At 39.4% G+C, this 18,873-nt stretch overlaps 1 protein-coding gene and 1 long non-coding RNA gene across 3 annotated transcripts in view; one reads left to right on the plus strand and one right to left on the minus strand.

Moving 5' to 3' along the window:
* Positions 1 to 18,873, plus strand: part of ROS1 (ROS proto-oncogene 1, receptor tyrosine kinase) — a 123,396-nt gene that overhangs the window by 85,516 nt on the left and 19,007 nt on the right. For both annotated transcript variants that reach the window (XM_081530933.1, XM_081530934.1), the window contains exons 33-39: positions 172 to 289; positions 3,256 to 3,446; positions 5,301 to 5,384; positions 9,064 to 9,196; positions 10,439 to 10,601; positions 11,891 to 11,955; positions 12,883 to 13,012. In XM_081530933.1, coding sequence (XP_081387059.1) covers positions 172 to 289; positions 3,256 to 3,446; positions 5,301 to 5,384; positions 9,064 to 9,196; positions 10,439 to 10,601; positions 11,891 to 11,955; positions 12,883 to 13,012 — 884 coding nt within the window. The remainder of the gene's footprint in view (positions 1 to 171; positions 290 to 3,255; positions 3,447 to 5,300; positions 5,385 to 9,063; positions 9,197 to 10,438; positions 10,602 to 11,890; positions 11,956 to 12,882; positions 13,013 to 18,873) is intronic.
* Positions 1 to 18,873, minus strand: part of LOC145521985 (uncharacterized) — a 125,483-nt gene that overhangs the window by 73,861 nt on the left and 32,749 nt on the right. The window lies entirely within an intron of this gene.

An 18,873-nucleotide genomic window follows, 5' to 3' on the forward strand; every position in this document is an offset into this window, starting at 1 on the left:
CTCTGGTATCTTCAGGTACTCACTTAAACATATGCACTCATATGAACGTATTTCTGAACATTTCTTTAATGTATTTGGCTTTTCTCTTAGTAAATGTTGTCTGTAGAAAGATGTTATGCAGAATATTTTATACTTCTAACATATCAATCAAATTTTCTTTTGTTTCCAAAGCTGGAGTCCCAAGTAAACCAGGCATTCCAAAATTATTAGAAGGGAGTAAAAATTCAATACAGTGGAAAAAAGCTGATGATAATGGAAGCAGACTTATGTACTATATCCTTGAGATCAGGTATGTCTGTTTACAAAAGTGCTTTGTAAACTACAAAGACCTAAGCAGTTGATTGTAAGGTATTATTGAATCAAAATTAACAATATTTATGAACGTGTATTTATAAGTAAACATAAGTTTACGGGCTTTGCATGCCTCATTACATTCTTTGCACAATTCCTAGTGGTCACCCTTGGCATTCAGTTACAAGGCAGATAGTCATTCTTCTCAGAAATCTGCAACAGCTTGTCAATGGAAACAACTCAGTCTTTTGAGCATGCACCAATATTTACTTGATATCGATTCTGTTTAAGAAGCGAAATTGATGTTTGATGTTAGATGATGGTCTGCATGTAAATTTCTGAGACTGATTTGTTTTAGAAGATGAATGAGATCTAGTGAGAACTGACAATGAGCTGGTATATTTCAGAAGGTGAAGTCAAGTCAAGATCTGAAATGGTCTGTAATGTATAGGCAACCTAGGATTCTCTCTTCATTTTCAAGGTTACAGTTTGTAGTGTGTTCCCAGGGACTAAAATTGTGCCTTTGATGAAAACCTGATGAACATACGCAACCTCAGATCCGGCCAGTATGGGGAGCTCTGTGAATCATAACTGGCTCAGATGAGCTGATTTCATGCCAGCTTGAGGAGAGAATTCCAAATTCCACAGACACTCCCCTCACGGGACTATGAAGCCATCTTTTAAGAAGCTCCAAGGACAAAAGTCACTTTCATAATTATAGTCCTAGCAACTTGAGCTTTAGATCTATTTTTGCTTCATCTTGCTCTGGCATTCCCATAACCTTAAAAAAATTTCCTGCTCACGCTAGAGAATTATATTTGCTTATTTCTGACTGAAAACTTCATGAAATTTCTGGTACTTTTTTTTTTTAAATGCAGAGTGAAGTACATTCTGACCTGTAGAACTGTCTTGGTGGTCTATGACTGCAGCTGTGTTCACCAACCAGGCCACACCATAGTCTTACTATAGCCTTGCTAGGAGCACTGTAGTGTCTTCCCCTCAGTAACATGTTAAGTGCATAGCTCCATAAATACTCTGCATTTCCTTGCCGCCAAGTCTCTACTCTCAGGAGAGGGACTGTAGGATAATGTAAAGTGTCATCTGTCTCAGAGGACCTCACAGTATCTCAGAGTAACTTCTTTGGTCAGGACATTTGTGTGTCCTTGCTCACGGTGTACTGATGGTCTTAGTGCAAAGCTCAGGCACTTAGGAGCTGAGTAGATTGCATGAGTTTCCCAGGGCAGCCAGAACAAAGTACCACCAGCTGGGTGGCTTAACACAACAGACATGTATTCGCTCACAGTTCTGGAGACTGGAAGTCTTAAGTCAAGGTCTTGGCAGGATGAATTCTAGGGAAGCATCCTTCCTTGCCTCTTCTCAGCTTCTGGTGATGGACCACAATCCTTGGTTTGTACGTGCATCTCTCCAGTCTCCGTCTCTGTTGTCCCATGATGTTCTCCTTGTGTGTGTCTCTTCTTAAGAGGGCCCTGGTCATCAGATTTAGGGCCCACCCTAAACTAGGACCATCTCATCTTGACTCAATTACATCTGAAAAGACTCTGTTTCCAAGCAAGATAACATTCATAAGGTCTGGGTGGCATGAATTTTGAGGGGGATTAGCCAACCCAGTACATACACTATTTAAAATCCTTGCTCTATTTCTTTTTTGAACTTAAGCTTTCTCATCTGTAAAATGAGATGATGATATCTACCTCTTCACGTTGTTGTGAATATTCAGTGAAATGATACAGCATATGAAAAGCCCCAGTATGATGTGTTGTAAATAGAAGGTGCTCAACTAATATAAAAATTCTTCCTTCTCTTCCTTAGTGGCCAACATCTGTGAAGAGCCACTTTATACATTTGAAACATTTATTTATTTTTAACTGAAGGATAATTGTTTTACCACTTTATACATGTTTAAAGGTCTCCTTCTTTTGGATCAGAGTTGTTTGGGTTGAAAATTGAAATTGCCAGTTCCCAACATGAGGCTTCCCACAATGCAGGAGAAACACCGTCCCACAGCTTTACTTGGGATGGTCCAAGGGACACTTAGCTGCTGGTCGCAGTTGTGACCATCGCTGCTGTCCTGGTCCTCCCGATGTCCTAGCTCATCCTCTGTCCCTTGGAGGCTCAGCTCTTGCTGTCCTTGGTGCTCTTTCAGGACAATCATTCAGTTAGCGGGGAGCAGAACTGACTTCCATTATTTATCTTCAAGTTGACTGTGGGTTGGTACCATGCCCTAAAACTGCTGTGGTCTGAAAAGTTTCAGACCTTTTCAGACTTGAAAAGGTCATTGTCAGAAAAGACATAATGGGAAGGCCTTGAGCTTACCTTCAGTCTATGATTCTGTTGAAAGTCATTTTAGTATGGCTTTGAACCCAGCGCTTGTTCTCTTCCCATGTTTCATTATGAAGAGTAATGAGGACTGATACTGAGGTAGAGTGTAGGCTAATTGGAAGCAGCGAGGCTCAGAATCTCAGCTACAATGATAATTTTGGTAGCTGAAATATTTTATTTTCTTTTTCAATTTTATGTTCTGTGTTTTATCCAGATATGGTATCAGTAAATGACAGCATAAGAGACTGAAAATTAAGAAAAATTTAAAAATTCCCAGTTAAAAAGTATGATATCACTGTCTTATGTGTTTGAAATTCTGAAGAAAGTTTGCACACTCCAATAGTAAGAAGAGGCTCTTCAGCTGTCTCTCAGCCATTGATTATTCATCATTTTCCAGATGGGCTGAGTTGGTTGGCTCCAGGCATTGCTGGGATGACTTTATAAGACTCTGCTATGTTCTGTAGCCAAACCATGTGAGAGGAATGAGATCAAGGGCAAAGTGTGCAACAGGAGACGCTCTGGAGTTCTGTCATTAAAATGATATATGAGCATCTAGAAATAACACATATATTGTCTTGTATATTTCCTATATTTATGATTCTGCCCTTTTTTTTTTTTTTGCAGAAAGAGCACTTCAAATGATTCACGAAACCAGAATTTAACATGGAAGATGGCATTTAATGGCTCATGCAATAGCATTTGCACATGGAAGTCCAAAAACCTGAAAGGAACATTTCAGTTCAGAGTAGTAGCTGTAAATAATCTGGGGTTTGGTGAATATAGTGGAATCAGTGAGGATATTATATTAGTTGGAGGTATGTTACCATGTCTGTCTGCATACTAACTTATTACACAAGGATTCAGAGATAAAGATAAGTGTATTCTTAGCATTAGCCGTAATTGAGTGACTATATAACTTCACCAAACTACCATAGAAACTATTGAACTATTCATTTTATCTGATGTGAGCTTCCTGAAACATCAATATCAACATATCCTTTTTCTCCTCAGTAACCATCAGCTGATCTTTAATGCCTACCGCATCAAGTCCATGCTCCTAGATGGACTTCCAAGGTTGTTCGCAGTCTGGTTTTTATCCAGCCTTATTTTTCTGTTCCTGGTTCTCTCATCTGCTACACAACACACCTGAAACTCACTTTGTCTCTTCCCCAATATCTACATCTTCCACTGGGTAGCCTATTTTCGTTTATAATACAGTGTCTTTCTAATCACATAAGCTAGAAATGTCAGTACCATGTTTGATTTTTCCCTTTATTCAGTCACCAAGTTCTGTTGACTTTATTATCTTGACTTCTATCTACTAAGTTCCTTTCTTTCTGTTTCTACTTTGGCTTTCCTAACTTAAGCTACCACTTCTTGCCCGTGCTCTTGGCTTAACCCCACTGCTGACAGCTAATCCAGCTGAAGCACAAGCTGGATCACTGCATTGCTCTCTGAAAATCTTGAAGTTGCTCTCTATTCACTGCCCTCAGAATCAAGCACATACTTTTCTGTGGCATTTAAGGCCTTCCATGATTTGCCCTCCAATTGTGGTTCCTCTTTCCCAATATTTATCCTTACGGCTGTAGCCATACCAAACTGGTAAACAAACAAACAAACTTCCATGACATCATGTTCCCTCAGCCTCAAATGCAGGCTTGCACCACCTACCACTTGCCCTTAACTGGGATTTTCTTTCTCTCACTTTGTCAGTTGAAATTCTTCTCATCCATCAGTACCCATTGTGATGCTTAACTGCTGCTCCTTAGACACACACAGAACATTATTCTATGCAAAACTGACATCATTCTTATTTGTATTATAGTTAGTTACCTGGAGAAGAGCTCCACAAACCTTTCCTAAAAGAACCAAATAGTAAATATTTTAGGCTTTTCAGCTACATTCGGTCTCTGTAGCATCTTCTTTTTTTTCTGATAATATTTTTAAAATGTAAAAATTATTCTTGGTTCACAAGTAGTACAAAATCAGTGAAACTAAGAGCAGGTACCACGTTTTCACCAGGTGGCGCTAGTGGCAAAGAACCTGCCTGCCCATGCAGGAGATATAGGAGATGAGGGTTTGATCTGTGGCTCGGGAAGATCCCTTAGAGGAGGGCACGTCAACCCACTCCAGTATTCTTGCCTCAAGAATCCCATGGACAGAGGAGCCTGGCAGGCCGCAGTACATAGGGTCCCACAGAGTCAGACATGAGACTAAAGTGACTTAGCAAGCACACACACACACACCATGTTTTCATGTTTATATTCCTCAGTTAAATACTCATGGAATTAAATGTTTATGAAGATATTATAGAGGAAATAATGCTCCCAACTGTATGATAAATGAAAGTTGAAACTTCTTTGTCCCAAATTCATTAAAACGATTATTCAAGTTTTATCAACCATTTTAAAGTAGAAGATAGGGTGGGTATATCCCAATGATATATTGGAAACCAGATCACTGGAAATGAAAAAAGAGAAAAAAAACCTTGATTTTGATTACTCACAGTGTAAATACACTCTTTCCATGGATGATTTCAAGCTACTGATGGTTTAACTATTGGCTTCCAAAAATTCAGTAGGAGCTAACTTTGGCATATTCTGGCATAATACTGAGACAATCAAGTTTTACTCTTTGAATTATTTTCTTTTTCTCATTTATTTTATTAGATGGTTTTTGGATACCAGAAACAAGCTTTATACTTACTATTATAATTGGAATATTTCTGGTTATTACAATCCCATTAATCTTTGGTAAGTATAATAGATTTAAAAATACATCAATAGGAAATAAACTGCTTACTTGATCATATTAATTAATTTATCTGAGTTTAGTTTTATATCTGATTAATTTTCTACATGAAATAGATTCATGAAATTCACAATGTTACCTTTGGCTATGCTTCAATAACCACTAAACCCTGTGAATTTTTTTTTTATAATCTGGGGTAACCATTTTATGAAAAATATATCCATATTTATACTTCACAGTATTCTTTAGATAAAACCACTTGCAAAGGCACCAACTTCTAGCCTTTTTTAAAACAGTTTTACAGATTGGCTATATAACAAGTGTTTGTAACTTATAGTTTGAAGTAAGTAAAAGAAAAATAACAGTGGGTATAAAAAAAGTGTAGGATTAAAGGGAGACCAGTGAAACCCTTGTTTGGGATAGTCTGGGTCTCCAGGCAGACAGTCTAGTTTAAAATGAAGAGGCCTCTTGCAGAAGATCCATTTCTGGCTTGTAGCATTCACTCTCGCATTTGGATGTCTGATCTATTTGTTTCAAATCTCTGCTCATTTGTAAATAACCAGGAAAGTAGAACATTTTGGTTAGATTGATAGAAAGCTAGCTATTTCTCATCACTAGTTTTATACTAATGTGTTAGTCTTAAAAGTCTTTCTTTAAACATTTAATAATGAGAAAATACAGGGACAAGCCCCCAAAAGATGATTAAACATTAGACCTATGAGGTTATCATACATCAGGGCTTCCCTGGTAGCTCAGTTGGTAAAGAATCTGCCTGCAATGCAAGAGATCCCAGTTCGATTCCTGGGTTGGGAAGATCTGCTGGAGAAGGGATAGACTACCCACTCTAGTATTCTTGGGCTTCCCTTGGGGCTCAGCTGGTAAAGAATCTGCCTGCAATGCAGGAGACCTGGGTTTGATTCCTGGGTTGGGAAGATCCCCTGTAGAAGGAAAAGGCTATCCAGTATTCCATCGACTGGAGAATTCCATCAACTATATAGTCCATGGGGTCGCAGAGAGTCAGACACGACTCAGAGACTTTCACTATCAGGTTATCATAGTGGATCATACATCCTGCTTTATTCCCATCGTTCCATTATAGTCATTACTACTACTTTCTTTCAGGCTCCTAAAATGTCCTGATTTGGATTATAAGATACACAGTCACTCTGTCATTAACATATGAGTCTCTGACATGCTGAAGCATTACAAAAAAGACATGATATTTACCAGAAACCAACACTCAAGCATATATTCAGGAAACTGGGGCTTCTTTTTTTTCATAAATAGGGAAAAGTTTAAGGCAAAGTCACAAGCATAAAGTTGAACTCTCAGGATAAAGAAAGTCAATATTTCACTCCATGTCCTAAATCTGTATTCTTTCCCCAAACTGATTAGAGTCATAGCTATTAGCATGTTGAAACTTGAATTGAGATTTCTTTTCAAACATTCCACACCAGACAATATGTGGAATATATGATTCCTTCAGCTAACTTGGAAAGCTAAAAATTTCAGCTGACCCTGCCAGGATTTTAACCTGTGGTTCCAGGGAGTCTAAGTACTACACAGCTGATGTTTGTGCCACTAAGCCAGCCCCTCCAGAATTACACATATGACTGTATATTTGGCAGTTGGCATATAGGCTTGACTACTTGTCTGCTTTCCTACTGGGAAGGAGTATTACATGAAGGATCCTTCATCTGACCTTTGCCTGCCTACTTGTACATCACCATCGTCTAAACTCATGACTCTAGTGGATGAACATGAGATAATTTCAGACAACCTATTGTGCTTTCAAGACACTTCATGGATATCTGACTTTCTCAGGATTTAAAGGTCTTTATTCTACTTGGAACTCGTGCATTTTTGAGTAGAGCTAAGCTAATTTTGTGCTTTTGCTTTTAGTAGTAGTGCATGTGGTTTTACTGGTAGGATTGTGTGAGTGCATGAGGAAAGATTAAGTTATTCAAATAATGAAAATACCAATTGTTTAAAAATTTGTATTGTGCTGAGGGCTCTCATCAGTCATACTTGTAAATACAAAATTGAAACAAAGATTTTAAAATAAGCACCAACAGCCTACTCTTTGGTGAGTGGTTATATCTACTGTGCAATGTGAGCCTTATGCTGGGAGCAAAGGAAAATAAGCTGTAATGGTGCTCTGTGACCACCTAGAGGAGTGTGATGGGAGTGGGAGGAAAGTTCAAGAAGGAGGGGATATATGTGTACTTATGGCTGATTCATGTTGTTGTACGGCAGAAACCAACACAACATTGTAAAGCAAGTATCCTCCAATTAAAAATAAATTTTAAAATATAATTGCTGACCTCAGGAGCTTGTTGTTTAATGGGGGAGGTAAGACATATTCGTTTCCCTTGTGGCTCAGCTGGTAAAGAATCTGCCTGCAATGTGGGGGACCTGGGTTCGATCCCTGGGTTGGGAAGATGCCCCAGAGAAGGAAAAGGCTATCCACTCCAGTATTCTGGCCTGGAGAATTCTGTGGACTGTATAGTCCATGGCATCACAAAGAGTCGTACACGACTGAGTGACTTTCACTTTCACTTTCAAGACATATCCTGTGCAAAAAGTAAAATAATGAAAGATGTGTTAAATAGCAATAAAAGGAAGTAATGAATGGAATGTAGAAGACAGTGACATAGCCATGCTGACTGAGAGCCACAATTGGTCTTATAAGTTGAGATGAGAGATCAACAGAGGTTGCAGAGGTCTTGGATAGCATCCTTGAGGATATGGAGTCTCGAGCTGGGTCTTTAAAAATGAAAGACGGGTGGTAAGAGCATTTCAGGTTTAGAAAAATTGCATTAGCATAAGTACTTAAGATCTTTTCCTGTGTGGTCCCTCAGATGGAATTTCACTTGTATAAAACTCTCACCTGTTGGATACAGAAGCTACTGTGGAATAAAGTTCAAATTTTAATCATCATCTTGCAAAGCATCCTTACTGTTTTCAACTTCTGTGCCAATATTCTAGTATAGATGGGCAATCTTAATGACATAAATGTATTTTAATCTTTGAAAAATATGACATGTTTTATGATTATTAAAATAATATTTGCCCATTGTATGAAGAAAACAATACAAATCACCCATGATTCCACAACTAGGGAGGAATCACTGCTAACACTTGGTAGATTTCTTTCTAATAATCTTTCTGCGTATGTGAGTATGTGTATTATGAAAAACAATGAATATACACTCTGTACTCTGCATTTTAAAATAAAGCATGCCATTATATAGAAAGTGTCCTTCGGGTATGCTGAGGAGAATAACCTGGATGTATCTGGATTCAAAAATGAATTTGTTCACTAATAATTATAATGCAAATTTGTTTTGGTTTATTTTTATTCTAGTCTATGAATGATTTTGTGAAGTAAGTTCTGATAGTAAGATACTTCCATGTGTTTATAACAGCAATAGGACATATATTTAAGATTTACACTAAGAAGTGAGATAAAATGTGATCTGGTATAAGTTATACGTTTTCATATGGCTTTTTACCTGGATTTAGTTAGTTTTTCTATTATGGGCCTATTTTTTCAATCAAATTTGGTTATTCTATCAATAGTGTTATTCAGTATAAACTTTAAAAATGTATTGTTAGCAGTATTTTCTAAAGAAAAAGCAATATTTTATTTGGTAAATCATGCTATTTTTTTCTTTATAGTCTGGCATAGATTAAAGAATCAAAGCACTCCCAAGGAAGGGCTGACGGTTCTCATAAACGAAGACAAAGAGTTGGCTGAACTTCGAAGTCTGGCCACTGGAGTAGGGCTGGCAAACGCCTGCTATGCGACACAGTATGTAACCGGGGCCGGCATCGCGGGCACCTAGATGGAAAGTGTTCGCGTGCTAGGTCGCTTCAGTCGTGTCAGACTCTGTGACCCTATCGTGGGCAACTCTAAAAAGAGTGCCCATGCGTGCCACATTGCCCAGGACTGTCCTGGTTTATGCCCATTTTTCTGGCATATTCATTCTCAAATGTGACCTGGGATGGATGACAAATTGTTGTTATCCTATCCTAAGAAACGTGAACAAAACTGAGTTGTTTTCTAGTGTTTTAGCACATAGTTTAAAAATAAGTAAAACAAAGAGATAAATACTACATGGAAGGGAGTAGATGGTAATATGATTGATTCAACGAGAAGAGACGGATTCTCTTGTGTGAGCTATTAAGTCAATTTTTTTCTGTTTTCAGAAATTGTATGGTGATTGTCTACAAAACTTCTCTAAAATATGAGGTTTTAACTTCCACTGTCATCATAATTTAAGAAAATATTTAAATGTCTCATTTAAAAGACACTATACTATGCTCTATGCAAAAAGGATTATATATAGTCATAGGCCTTGTTTCTAAAAATTTATTTAAAGACATAAGAACACAGGACTTGAAGTAGACACAGAGGTGACCTAAATATGCTTTTCAGAGATGACTTTTCCTTGAGAAAATATGAAGCATATCTGATTTTAAAGATTTTCTTTTAAAAACTCAAAGCATTTTTAATGCTGATGAATTTTCTCCTCCTCATAATAGTCCAAGTGAGAAACTTGACTTTCTAAAAGTTAATCTGATGGACAAGAAATGATGTTGTGGTCATAGTAAATTTTGTATTACACGAGAGATTAGATGTATGAAGTAAAGTAAAAGCTTTGAGATCATAAGCCCAGCTATATTTGTTACTAATTTGCTATACAAATAGGTGACCTGAAGAAAATACGAACTGATAATTTTAACAAAACAAACTACAGTGAAAAATTTTGAGGCAATGCACTCAGGCATGTTATCAAAAGGAAGCTGCCTAGAAGTGAAGTAACCTACTCTGTCTGGGTTTCAGAAGACAGAAGGAATATTCTAAAAGGTGGAATAGGACTGGAATAGGAATGCAGACACAACACCATGTCACACTGAAGGCAGTACAGTGTTGCCAACCCATGAGATTTCTCTTCCCTTTATCCTCCTTTTTTACTCTCAAACACTAACACCCACATCCACTTATAGACCATATGCATTTTGGGAGACCAAAAATAATGTTATTTTCCAGTACTTTTCCGACCCAAGAGGAGATTGAAAGTCTTCCTGCCTTCCCTCGGGAAAAACTGACTCTGTGTCTCTTGCTGGGAAGCGGGGCCTTTGGAGAAGTGTATGAAGGGACAGCGGTAGACATCTTAGGAGTTGGAAGTGGAGAAACCAAAGTAGCTGTGAAGGTAATGTGGATCTTTTAACTCCTCGGCTTGTTATCTGCATTATTGACAGGGACTTATTTAAGTATAACAATGAGAAAAGAGGAGTGATCTTGACTGAAAAGATGACTGGGAGAAGGTAGAAGCCTATCCATGGCTACCGAAATCACAGTCCTTTTTCCATTTCCTGCATAAGTTCTGTTATTAACAGTTACCTCTGAGGTTACTAATTCGCTAAGACCAGCAGAGAGTTTTTCCCTTCAAATATACTCTAAGAGAACTGCGGTGCTTGGTGCTAGAGCAGATAGTGAATATTTTAGACTTGCTAGCCAGATGGTGTCAGTTCTAGCTATGCAGCGCTGTCACTGCACCATGAAATCAGCCACAGTCAATATGTGAATGAATGGGTGTGTTCCAGTAAAACTTTGTTTATAAAAAATGGAAATTTTCATTTCACATAATTTTCATGTGTTATGCAGTCCTCTTATTTCTTTATAACTTTTTTCAGCCATTTCAAAATGTAACAAGTTAATTATACCTCAATAAAACTGGAAAAATAAAAATATAACACTTATTTTCAGATTATAACTGTACAAAAATAGATGATAGGCTGGAATTGGTCCACAGATTGTAGTTTGCTGACCCCTGTACTACAAAATTATTCATCATAGCGTATTTGATGCAGTTAAAAGGAAGCACTGGATATACTTTTGTATTTTTACAAAACTTTCTTTTGATCAACAGATGACATATCTTTTATGTAATTGAGTAATATCCTGATTATTGCTTGTTAAGAATTTATTGCTTTGAGAAGTTGTCAGAGAAGTTGCAAAATTCTCTCCATTTCCAGTTGATAGCATTTTAACATATTTTAATCTCAAGTGGTTTAAACAAGTGTTTCTTTTTCTTACATAACAAGATGACTTCTGGCTTTGATGTAGTACTGTGTCAAGCCAGAGCTAGTATATCTGAAATTCTCTCAACTTGGTACATGTGTAGTGCCTCATGGTTCCAAAGAATCAAGCATCACATCTTCATTCAGGATATGGAAAGGGGGAAGGATAGTGTTAGATGTATATGTTCAAGAAAGTAAAAAATTTCCACACACTTCCTCAACAATTTACCCCTTATATTTCATTGATCAGAACTGAGTCATATGACCACCCTTGCTTGCAAGAAAGGCTGGGCAATTGGAGAACATAGTTTTTTAAGATAAAGGTGGCTATTACAAAAACAAACGTTGTCTCCATTAACCTACTTAGCTCACAGAAATGTCTGCTATACTGATTCCTGGCTTGTTTTATGTTGTGCAGACTTTGAAGAAGGGCTCCACAGACCAGGAGAAGATTGAATTCCTGAAGGAGGCACATCTGATGAGGTATTAGGCAGTTCTGAAATAATTTTCCCTTGGTATGGGTAGGAAGCTTTTACATATGATTAGTGGATTTTTAACTTTCAAAATCAGCTGACATCGCAGATTATGTTCAAAATAAACATGGCTGAAATTTAAAAGGAAGTATGTCTGGAGTGACAAGTATTCTGTAGAATAGATTTTTATGATAGAGTCTCTGAGACCGGGCATAGGCAGTCCTTAGACAATAGGTCTTCTTCTCTTTTACCTCCAATAAGAAGCATGTTTTGCAAGGGACTTCTGAGGCTGATAAGCTTTAAATATTCTTATGTTCTTCTAAATGTGTAAACGTAAGTCAAGTAGACCAAGTAAGGGAGACTTCTCTTAAGCATGGTGACATCAATGAAAATATCCTTGGTCTTGGTAAACTTGTCTTCAAGTTAGAGTTAGTTGACAGTAATGAAAACGACTCAGGTACACTTTAATAACGCTGAGGCAGTGGTTGACAGGGTCCCAGGTTGCGGGTTCTGATGAGACTGGGGCTTATTTGCTTTGAGCTCTCGAGAAAATAATTGTAGCCAAAACTGTGTGTCTGAATTGTTTCTCTAAAAGGGAGAGAATTGTTTCATACTTGTCATGACCAAAAATGTAGTGTTTTAAAATGTCTTTTGAAGAAAGGTGTTAGTTAAAATTACTTTCTTTTCCCAAAACATAAAATACTTGATATAAATGCCACTTCTGAAACTACCCCTATTCTATCCACATGCCTTGGCCACTAGGGGTTGCCATATTACCTCTGTAAGGCAGGCATGAAAAGGAGGCTTTCATTTATTAGAGGGGGGAAAAACTCAGGGGTTGAAAGGAAACCAGAGATAAAGATTTGCTGTTTCACAAAGGCCTTCACGAGACTCTGGGGCTGACATGTCATCCTGCCTGTCTGTCTCCACCTTTTAGCAAGTTTAATCATCCCAACATTCTGAAGCAGCTTGGAGTTTGTCTGCTGAACGAACCTCAGTACATTATCCTGGAACTGATGGAAGGAGGAGACCTTCTTACCTATTTGCGTAAAGCCCGGATGACGCCGGTAGGAAATGGGGTCCACACTATTGGTTTGATAACACAGATGACCTTTAAGTTCCTCTTAATCTTCTTTTAAATTCAATAGACTGCAGTTTTGCCCGATGGTAGAAATTTAGAAGACTTCCATCAGAAAAATTCTTGTATTTCCTTCATGTTGGATTTCTCAAACCAGAACACTGGGCTAATGTCTGGCCTTTTCTGGCTGATTGAGCCTGTTTTTAGTATCTAGTGGAAAAATAGGTTCCCCACCACCACCACGCCACCAGAATCATGTTCTCTCAAGAACAGAGAGTGTGTGGAATTTCTCTGTACTTAATTTATCTGCCTTTATGTCACAAATTGAAATTTCCAGCCCTCATGTCTTTACCAAGTACTAAGTTATACGTCCTTCCGCAGCTGACATTTTCCGTATGGATTTTCACAGGCATCTCAAAAACAGATCTCTTGATGTCATGCATCCTCCTTCATGCTCCCCATCCAGTTCCTTACTTTCTCTTTTTCTGCCATCATGCTAAAAGGTCCTGTCTGCTCCGGGGTTCCTCTTACAACATGCAGTCCCAGTCCACCCTCCCCCGAGGGCAGCGCCCTGCACAGGTGGTCGCTGGACATCCTGTGACCTGTGAGTTGAATCAGGCTCTGGGGCCGGGGCGGTGTCTCAGCTCCTATGGAATTTGCTTTAGGTCTCAGATGAGAAACACCTGAGACAAAACAAGTAACTAAAATTTAAATCCGTAGTTTTAAAACTTCTGTTTTTCATTTCTATCAAAGTACATGTGCGTGCATGTGTGCTAAATTGCTTCAGTTGCGTCCAACTCTTGCAACCCCATGGACTGTATAGCCCTCCAGGCTCCTCTGTCCATGGGATTCTCCAGGCAAGAATACTGGAGTGGGTAGCCATTACCTTCTCCAGGGGATCTTCCCAACCCAGGGATCGAATTCAGGTCTCCTGCATTGCAGGCAGATTTTTTACCATCTGAGCCACTAGGGAAACCCATCAAAGTACACATTATATGCGTAAAAAACTGAACTATATGACAAGGTTTATGGTGAAAAATAGGTGTCTGCTCATTCCTTCTGGTGTTTACCTCTGTGTTCCTAAGTACTCTGCATACATGGTACACAGTGAGTTTTCAGCCTTGGGGGAAATCTATTGACTGTCTACCATGAGAGGCAAAGATTTAACCTCTTAGTCATGTACCAGCCCAGCCCCATCAGCTCTACACACAGAAAAACTTCGTTTTCCCCATTCTTTCACAGTCACCCCAAATTGCAGATAAATCACCTTTGCAGGTTTACATTGCTATGCCTATTTAATTATTATTTGCTAAGATACTCAAATACTATGATTGTGATTTTTCTCTTGAGTAGTTTAATAAATGACTCTTTCCCCCCATTTGCTTAGCTTTCTATATACCTAAACTTTCTGGCAGAACTGTAACCCTTTCTCAACATGGTTCAATGTATCAGATAATCCAGCTTCTCACAACTTTTCCCCTGGACACTTCCCTCATGGAGTTGATATGGACACCTTGTCTTCTGGTCTCTACAGTGCTGTTATCTAGGGGATTCCTTCATGTTTACCCTGGTAATTTCCACATTGGGCCCTTATTTCCTCAATTCCATGACTTTATTCTGTTTTAGAAAAGAGAAAGCACAAGAGGCAAAAATCTTTTTTTTCCACTTTGAGGAAACGTTCTTTTTCATGCCCTCACACTGGATTAATGATTTGCTGTGTTCTAGGTTGAGAATCCCTTTCCCTCAAAACTAAATCCTCTTTGTCTTTGTTTTCTAGCTTCTAGAATCGCCTTTAAAACCTTTTATGCCATTCTGATTCCTGGACAAATGATCAGTGACCTGCTTGTTTGCCCTTCTCTTTGGAAAATTTTAGGAACTTCTCCTTATCTGTGGTACTTTTTACTCATCTGGACACTCAGCCTGGAAAATCATGCCTTTCAGTTCTGGGATTTTTTTCAATATCATTTCTTTGGTAACTAACTCTTTGTTTTCTTTATTTCTTTGTTCTAAAAATCCTGTTATCTGGATAATGGTCATCTTTGTTTTATCCTTTTATTAACTGCTTTCTCCTATTTTCTACTCTGTAGTTTTGTTGTCAATTCTGGTATATTTCCTCAACTTTGAAATAGAATTTAAAAATTTAATTTTCCACAGACTCATTCCTGTATTTTGACTGCCTCTTAAAATAGTATTCTGATTTTTCCATACATGAAAAATCTTCTTTTATCTTTCCTAGGATACTAAATATAGTGTTTTTTGGTAAGTGTTAATTTGCTTCCTACATTGTCTTGACTTCCTTTTTGCCTCTTTGTTCTGGGATCTGTTTGTAATGTGAGAAGCTTTTCTCAAATGTGTGGTAATTTGTGGCCGGTCTGCATATTTAATAGTGAGCCCTAAGAAGCTGATTGGAGCCTATGTATCCGAGCAGCTTCCTTTTGTTGTCAGGTAGGACTCTGCTGTGCCGTTGGGGTCCCCTAATGACAGCATCTGGATGTCTTCCTTGGCATATGGCAGTTTCCCCCAGAGAGGAGTCTGCTGGTCTCCTGCCTGGGCAGTAAATGCATGAGCCTCAGTTCAGGGAGTTGAAGCAGGGAAGAGAGCTGGGGGTCTCAAGGCTCAGAATGAGGATGCTTGTTTAATTCCCTTCTCCATTTTCAGCACAGAGCCTCAGCATGACTAGTATCTTTGAACTTGGAGCTGTTTTGGTTCTGTGTGTATGTGTGTGTGTGGCGGATGAGGGGGTGCGGTTTGCAGAGGAAAGCCTCCTGCTGCAGTGAGGGGCTCTAGTTAGCCCATAGAACAAGCTTTTAAGTATTCACCTTGCTCTTTGCTCTACTCTTCACCCCTGCATTCAGAGATACTTGCTGCCTTCAATTTCAGAGTACTTACAGGGTTCTATAGTGAAAAAAAATCTCTTAATTCTTGTCTTCTTCTCTGCAGGCAGCTAGCTTTCATCTCTGGGCTCAGCTAAATGACCACGCCTCCATCCGCTTTCCTTCCTCCAGAACATTGGCTCGCTTTCCTTCCTCCAGAACATTGGCTCGTGCTCTATCTAGTCTCGTCTGTTCATCCTCGTGCGATTATAACATTCCCTCTATAAGGTCAGTTTAGTAAGGTTTGGGAAGAGACTTTAATAAGAAAGTTTCTCGATAGATTTGTTTTAGTTTTTGTTGGAGAGAGAAGAGACAGTGAAGATGGGCTGAAAGAACTCACAGCGCTGCTTTTCTCTAATGAATTCTATTCAGCCAGTGTCCTAGTGGCTCACATGATCGGTTCTCAGGTACGCATCAGTCCTTCTGTTGTTTTCCCTGCTGGCTACCCAGGCAGCTTCCATGCTTATCTCCCTTGCCAGGACCCTATAGGACAGGGTGCCCTTAGGTGCTCCGTGCTAGAATTAAGGTCTGGGGTCCGCAGCAGAACACCACAGGCTCTAAGCCCCCGTCAGGCTAAGTTCATGTGGGGCCAGCTGTCTCTCCACAGAGGGTACTCAGAGGCACCTTTCTAGATTTGCCACAAGCATCCTTCTCCCCATCCCTGCTCTAAGACTGTTTTGTTGAGTTGAATGCCTGTGGATTGACTGCAACTGGGTTTATAAACCTTAGGCTAGTCCTTCATTTTCAGGACACTCAGTTTCTGTACCTGTAAAATGGATTATTGAATCCAAAACTTTCTCAGCTCCTTTTAACTTTGACATTCTAAGATGTACTAAGATAGAAAAAGTGAAAAAACAAAAACAGTGAAAAAAGAAAAAAATACAAGCTCTATCAAAAAAAGCTCTATAGATACAAATCTATTATTTGTATCTATAATACAAATCCATAGCCAGATATGATTCAATTCGTGAAATTTCTGCTGCCTATTTATTTCATTTAATACAACAGTGGGGAATGTGGCAGTTACTTTCAAGGACCTCTCCGTATGGTAGGGTGGGTAAGTCACGCGTGAATAACTCATTTAAGATAGAATTTAAGGTAGAAAGATGGAAGGTTCATTAGAATGGAGTAGAGAATATACTGCTGAAGCTCAGATAGAGAGAGAGATGTTACCAACTAGGAAGATGTAAGAAGGTTGCATGATGGAGGTCTTCTGTTTGGGACACAACCAAGGTGCAAGAGAGAACAGTTTCTGAAACTACACTCATATGAGTTGTAAGAGGCTTTGACTAGGGATATACTGAGATAGAGATTCGATACATCTGGAGAGTTGGCAAGAGAAGACAGATGCCCAGGGTAGCATCTGGAGTTAAAGAGGCCCGACATGGGGTGATGAGGTGTCCTGATAGGTTGTCACGGGGACTAATAGGTGTAAGTTTTAGTTAGAGATCCAGGCAGGCAAGGAGCATCTGAAAATCTGTCAGCAGGGGACAAGGCACCAGCCATCAGACTGTCATTCAGGAGGAGGATTCTCTGGGAAGAATGTCTTCAGGAGTAGAGTAGGTTTTGCCAGGAGTAAAGCAGGGTTTTGTTTGTCAAGGAACCAGTGAACCTGGAGGGAGACCCAGAAGGGACTGAGACACAAGGCTGTGAGACAGGCTTCTGGTGGACCATAACAGGGCTTCAGGGGACCGATTCTTGGGAATAAAATCGGATCGAGTTATAAGATGTAGGTGTGGTTGAGTAGGATCATGGCAATACTGAGTCCCAGATCATCAGGATTCTTCCTACTCTGGGGACAAGACATGAGCTTGTCAGAGGAGGCAGAGGGAACAATATTTAAGAGCACCTATGAGGAATGAAGGGATTCATTCCTTGATTCTATGAAGAATCAGGGGATTTCAAGGTTGTGAATCCTTTGAGATGCTCAGTGAAGGATGTTGATAGAAATCAAGCACAGGGAAGGCTTTCCAGGAATGACAGCAGGAATAATATACAGAGGTTGAGAAATGCAGAGCAGGTATAAGGAACTGCAAATGGCCCTGTGTAACTGAAGCACAGATTGTGGGAGGAGAATCTATGGAAAATAAATAGATGTGAGGAGAGGCTGGTGCAGCCTGGGGCTTCTGTGGAGGCTGTGCTCAGGGATCTCTAATAGACTCTGCAGGCAGTGGGTCACAACAAAGTGAGCTAATTAAAACACAGGGGGCTGGAGACATGGGGAGTTTGGAAAGTGTCAGATAGGGATGATAAAGGCTAGAAATAGGGTAATTTCAGGGAAATAGTAAGGGACAGACATATGAATATAGCCTCCAGGAAAGAACTTTGAATTTTTTCCATATGGTCCTAATAAAAACTCCAACTGGCTTTTTTCACGTAGAAATCATTGCAGCTAGTACAGGCTCAACTCTCTGTTTGTGCTGGTTCTCCTAGATGAGAGGAATAATCTGTGACCTTGAAGTAGAGGATTGCTAGCAATTTCTATGGGGCTCATATAGAGAACAAGCCCATTCTCATGATAGGCATTATTGTGTGACATTCAGTTCAGTCGCTCAGTCGTGTCCGACTCTTTGCGACCCCATGAATTGCAGCATGCCGGGCCTCTCTGTCCATCACCAACTCCCGGAGTCTACCCAAACCCATGTCCATCGAGTCGGTGATGCCATCCAACCATCTCATCCTCTGTCATCCCCTTCTCCTCCCGCCCCCAATCCTACCCAGCATTAGGGTCTTTTCCAATGAGTCAACCCTTCGCATGAGGTGCCCAAAGTATTGGAGTTTCAGCTTCAACATCAGACCTTCCAATGAACACCCAGGATTGATCTCTTTTAGGATGGATTGATTGGATCTCCTTGCAGTCCAAGGGACTCTCAATGCGTGACATTGGGCCAATAATTAAACTATCATAATTACTACTTATGAGAGCAGCTACTGATTATTAAGTGCCTGGTATGTCCCACCAGATTACATATCTCAT

The sequence above is a fragment of the Giraffa tippelskirchi genome, chromosome 9 (genome assembly GCF_054371585.1).
Source record: "Giraffa tippelskirchi isolate mGirTip1 chromosome 9, T2T-mGirTip1v1.2.pri, whole genome shotgun sequence".
NCBI lineage: Eukaryota > Metazoa > Chordata > Mammalia > Artiodactyla > Giraffidae > Giraffa > Giraffa tippelskirchi.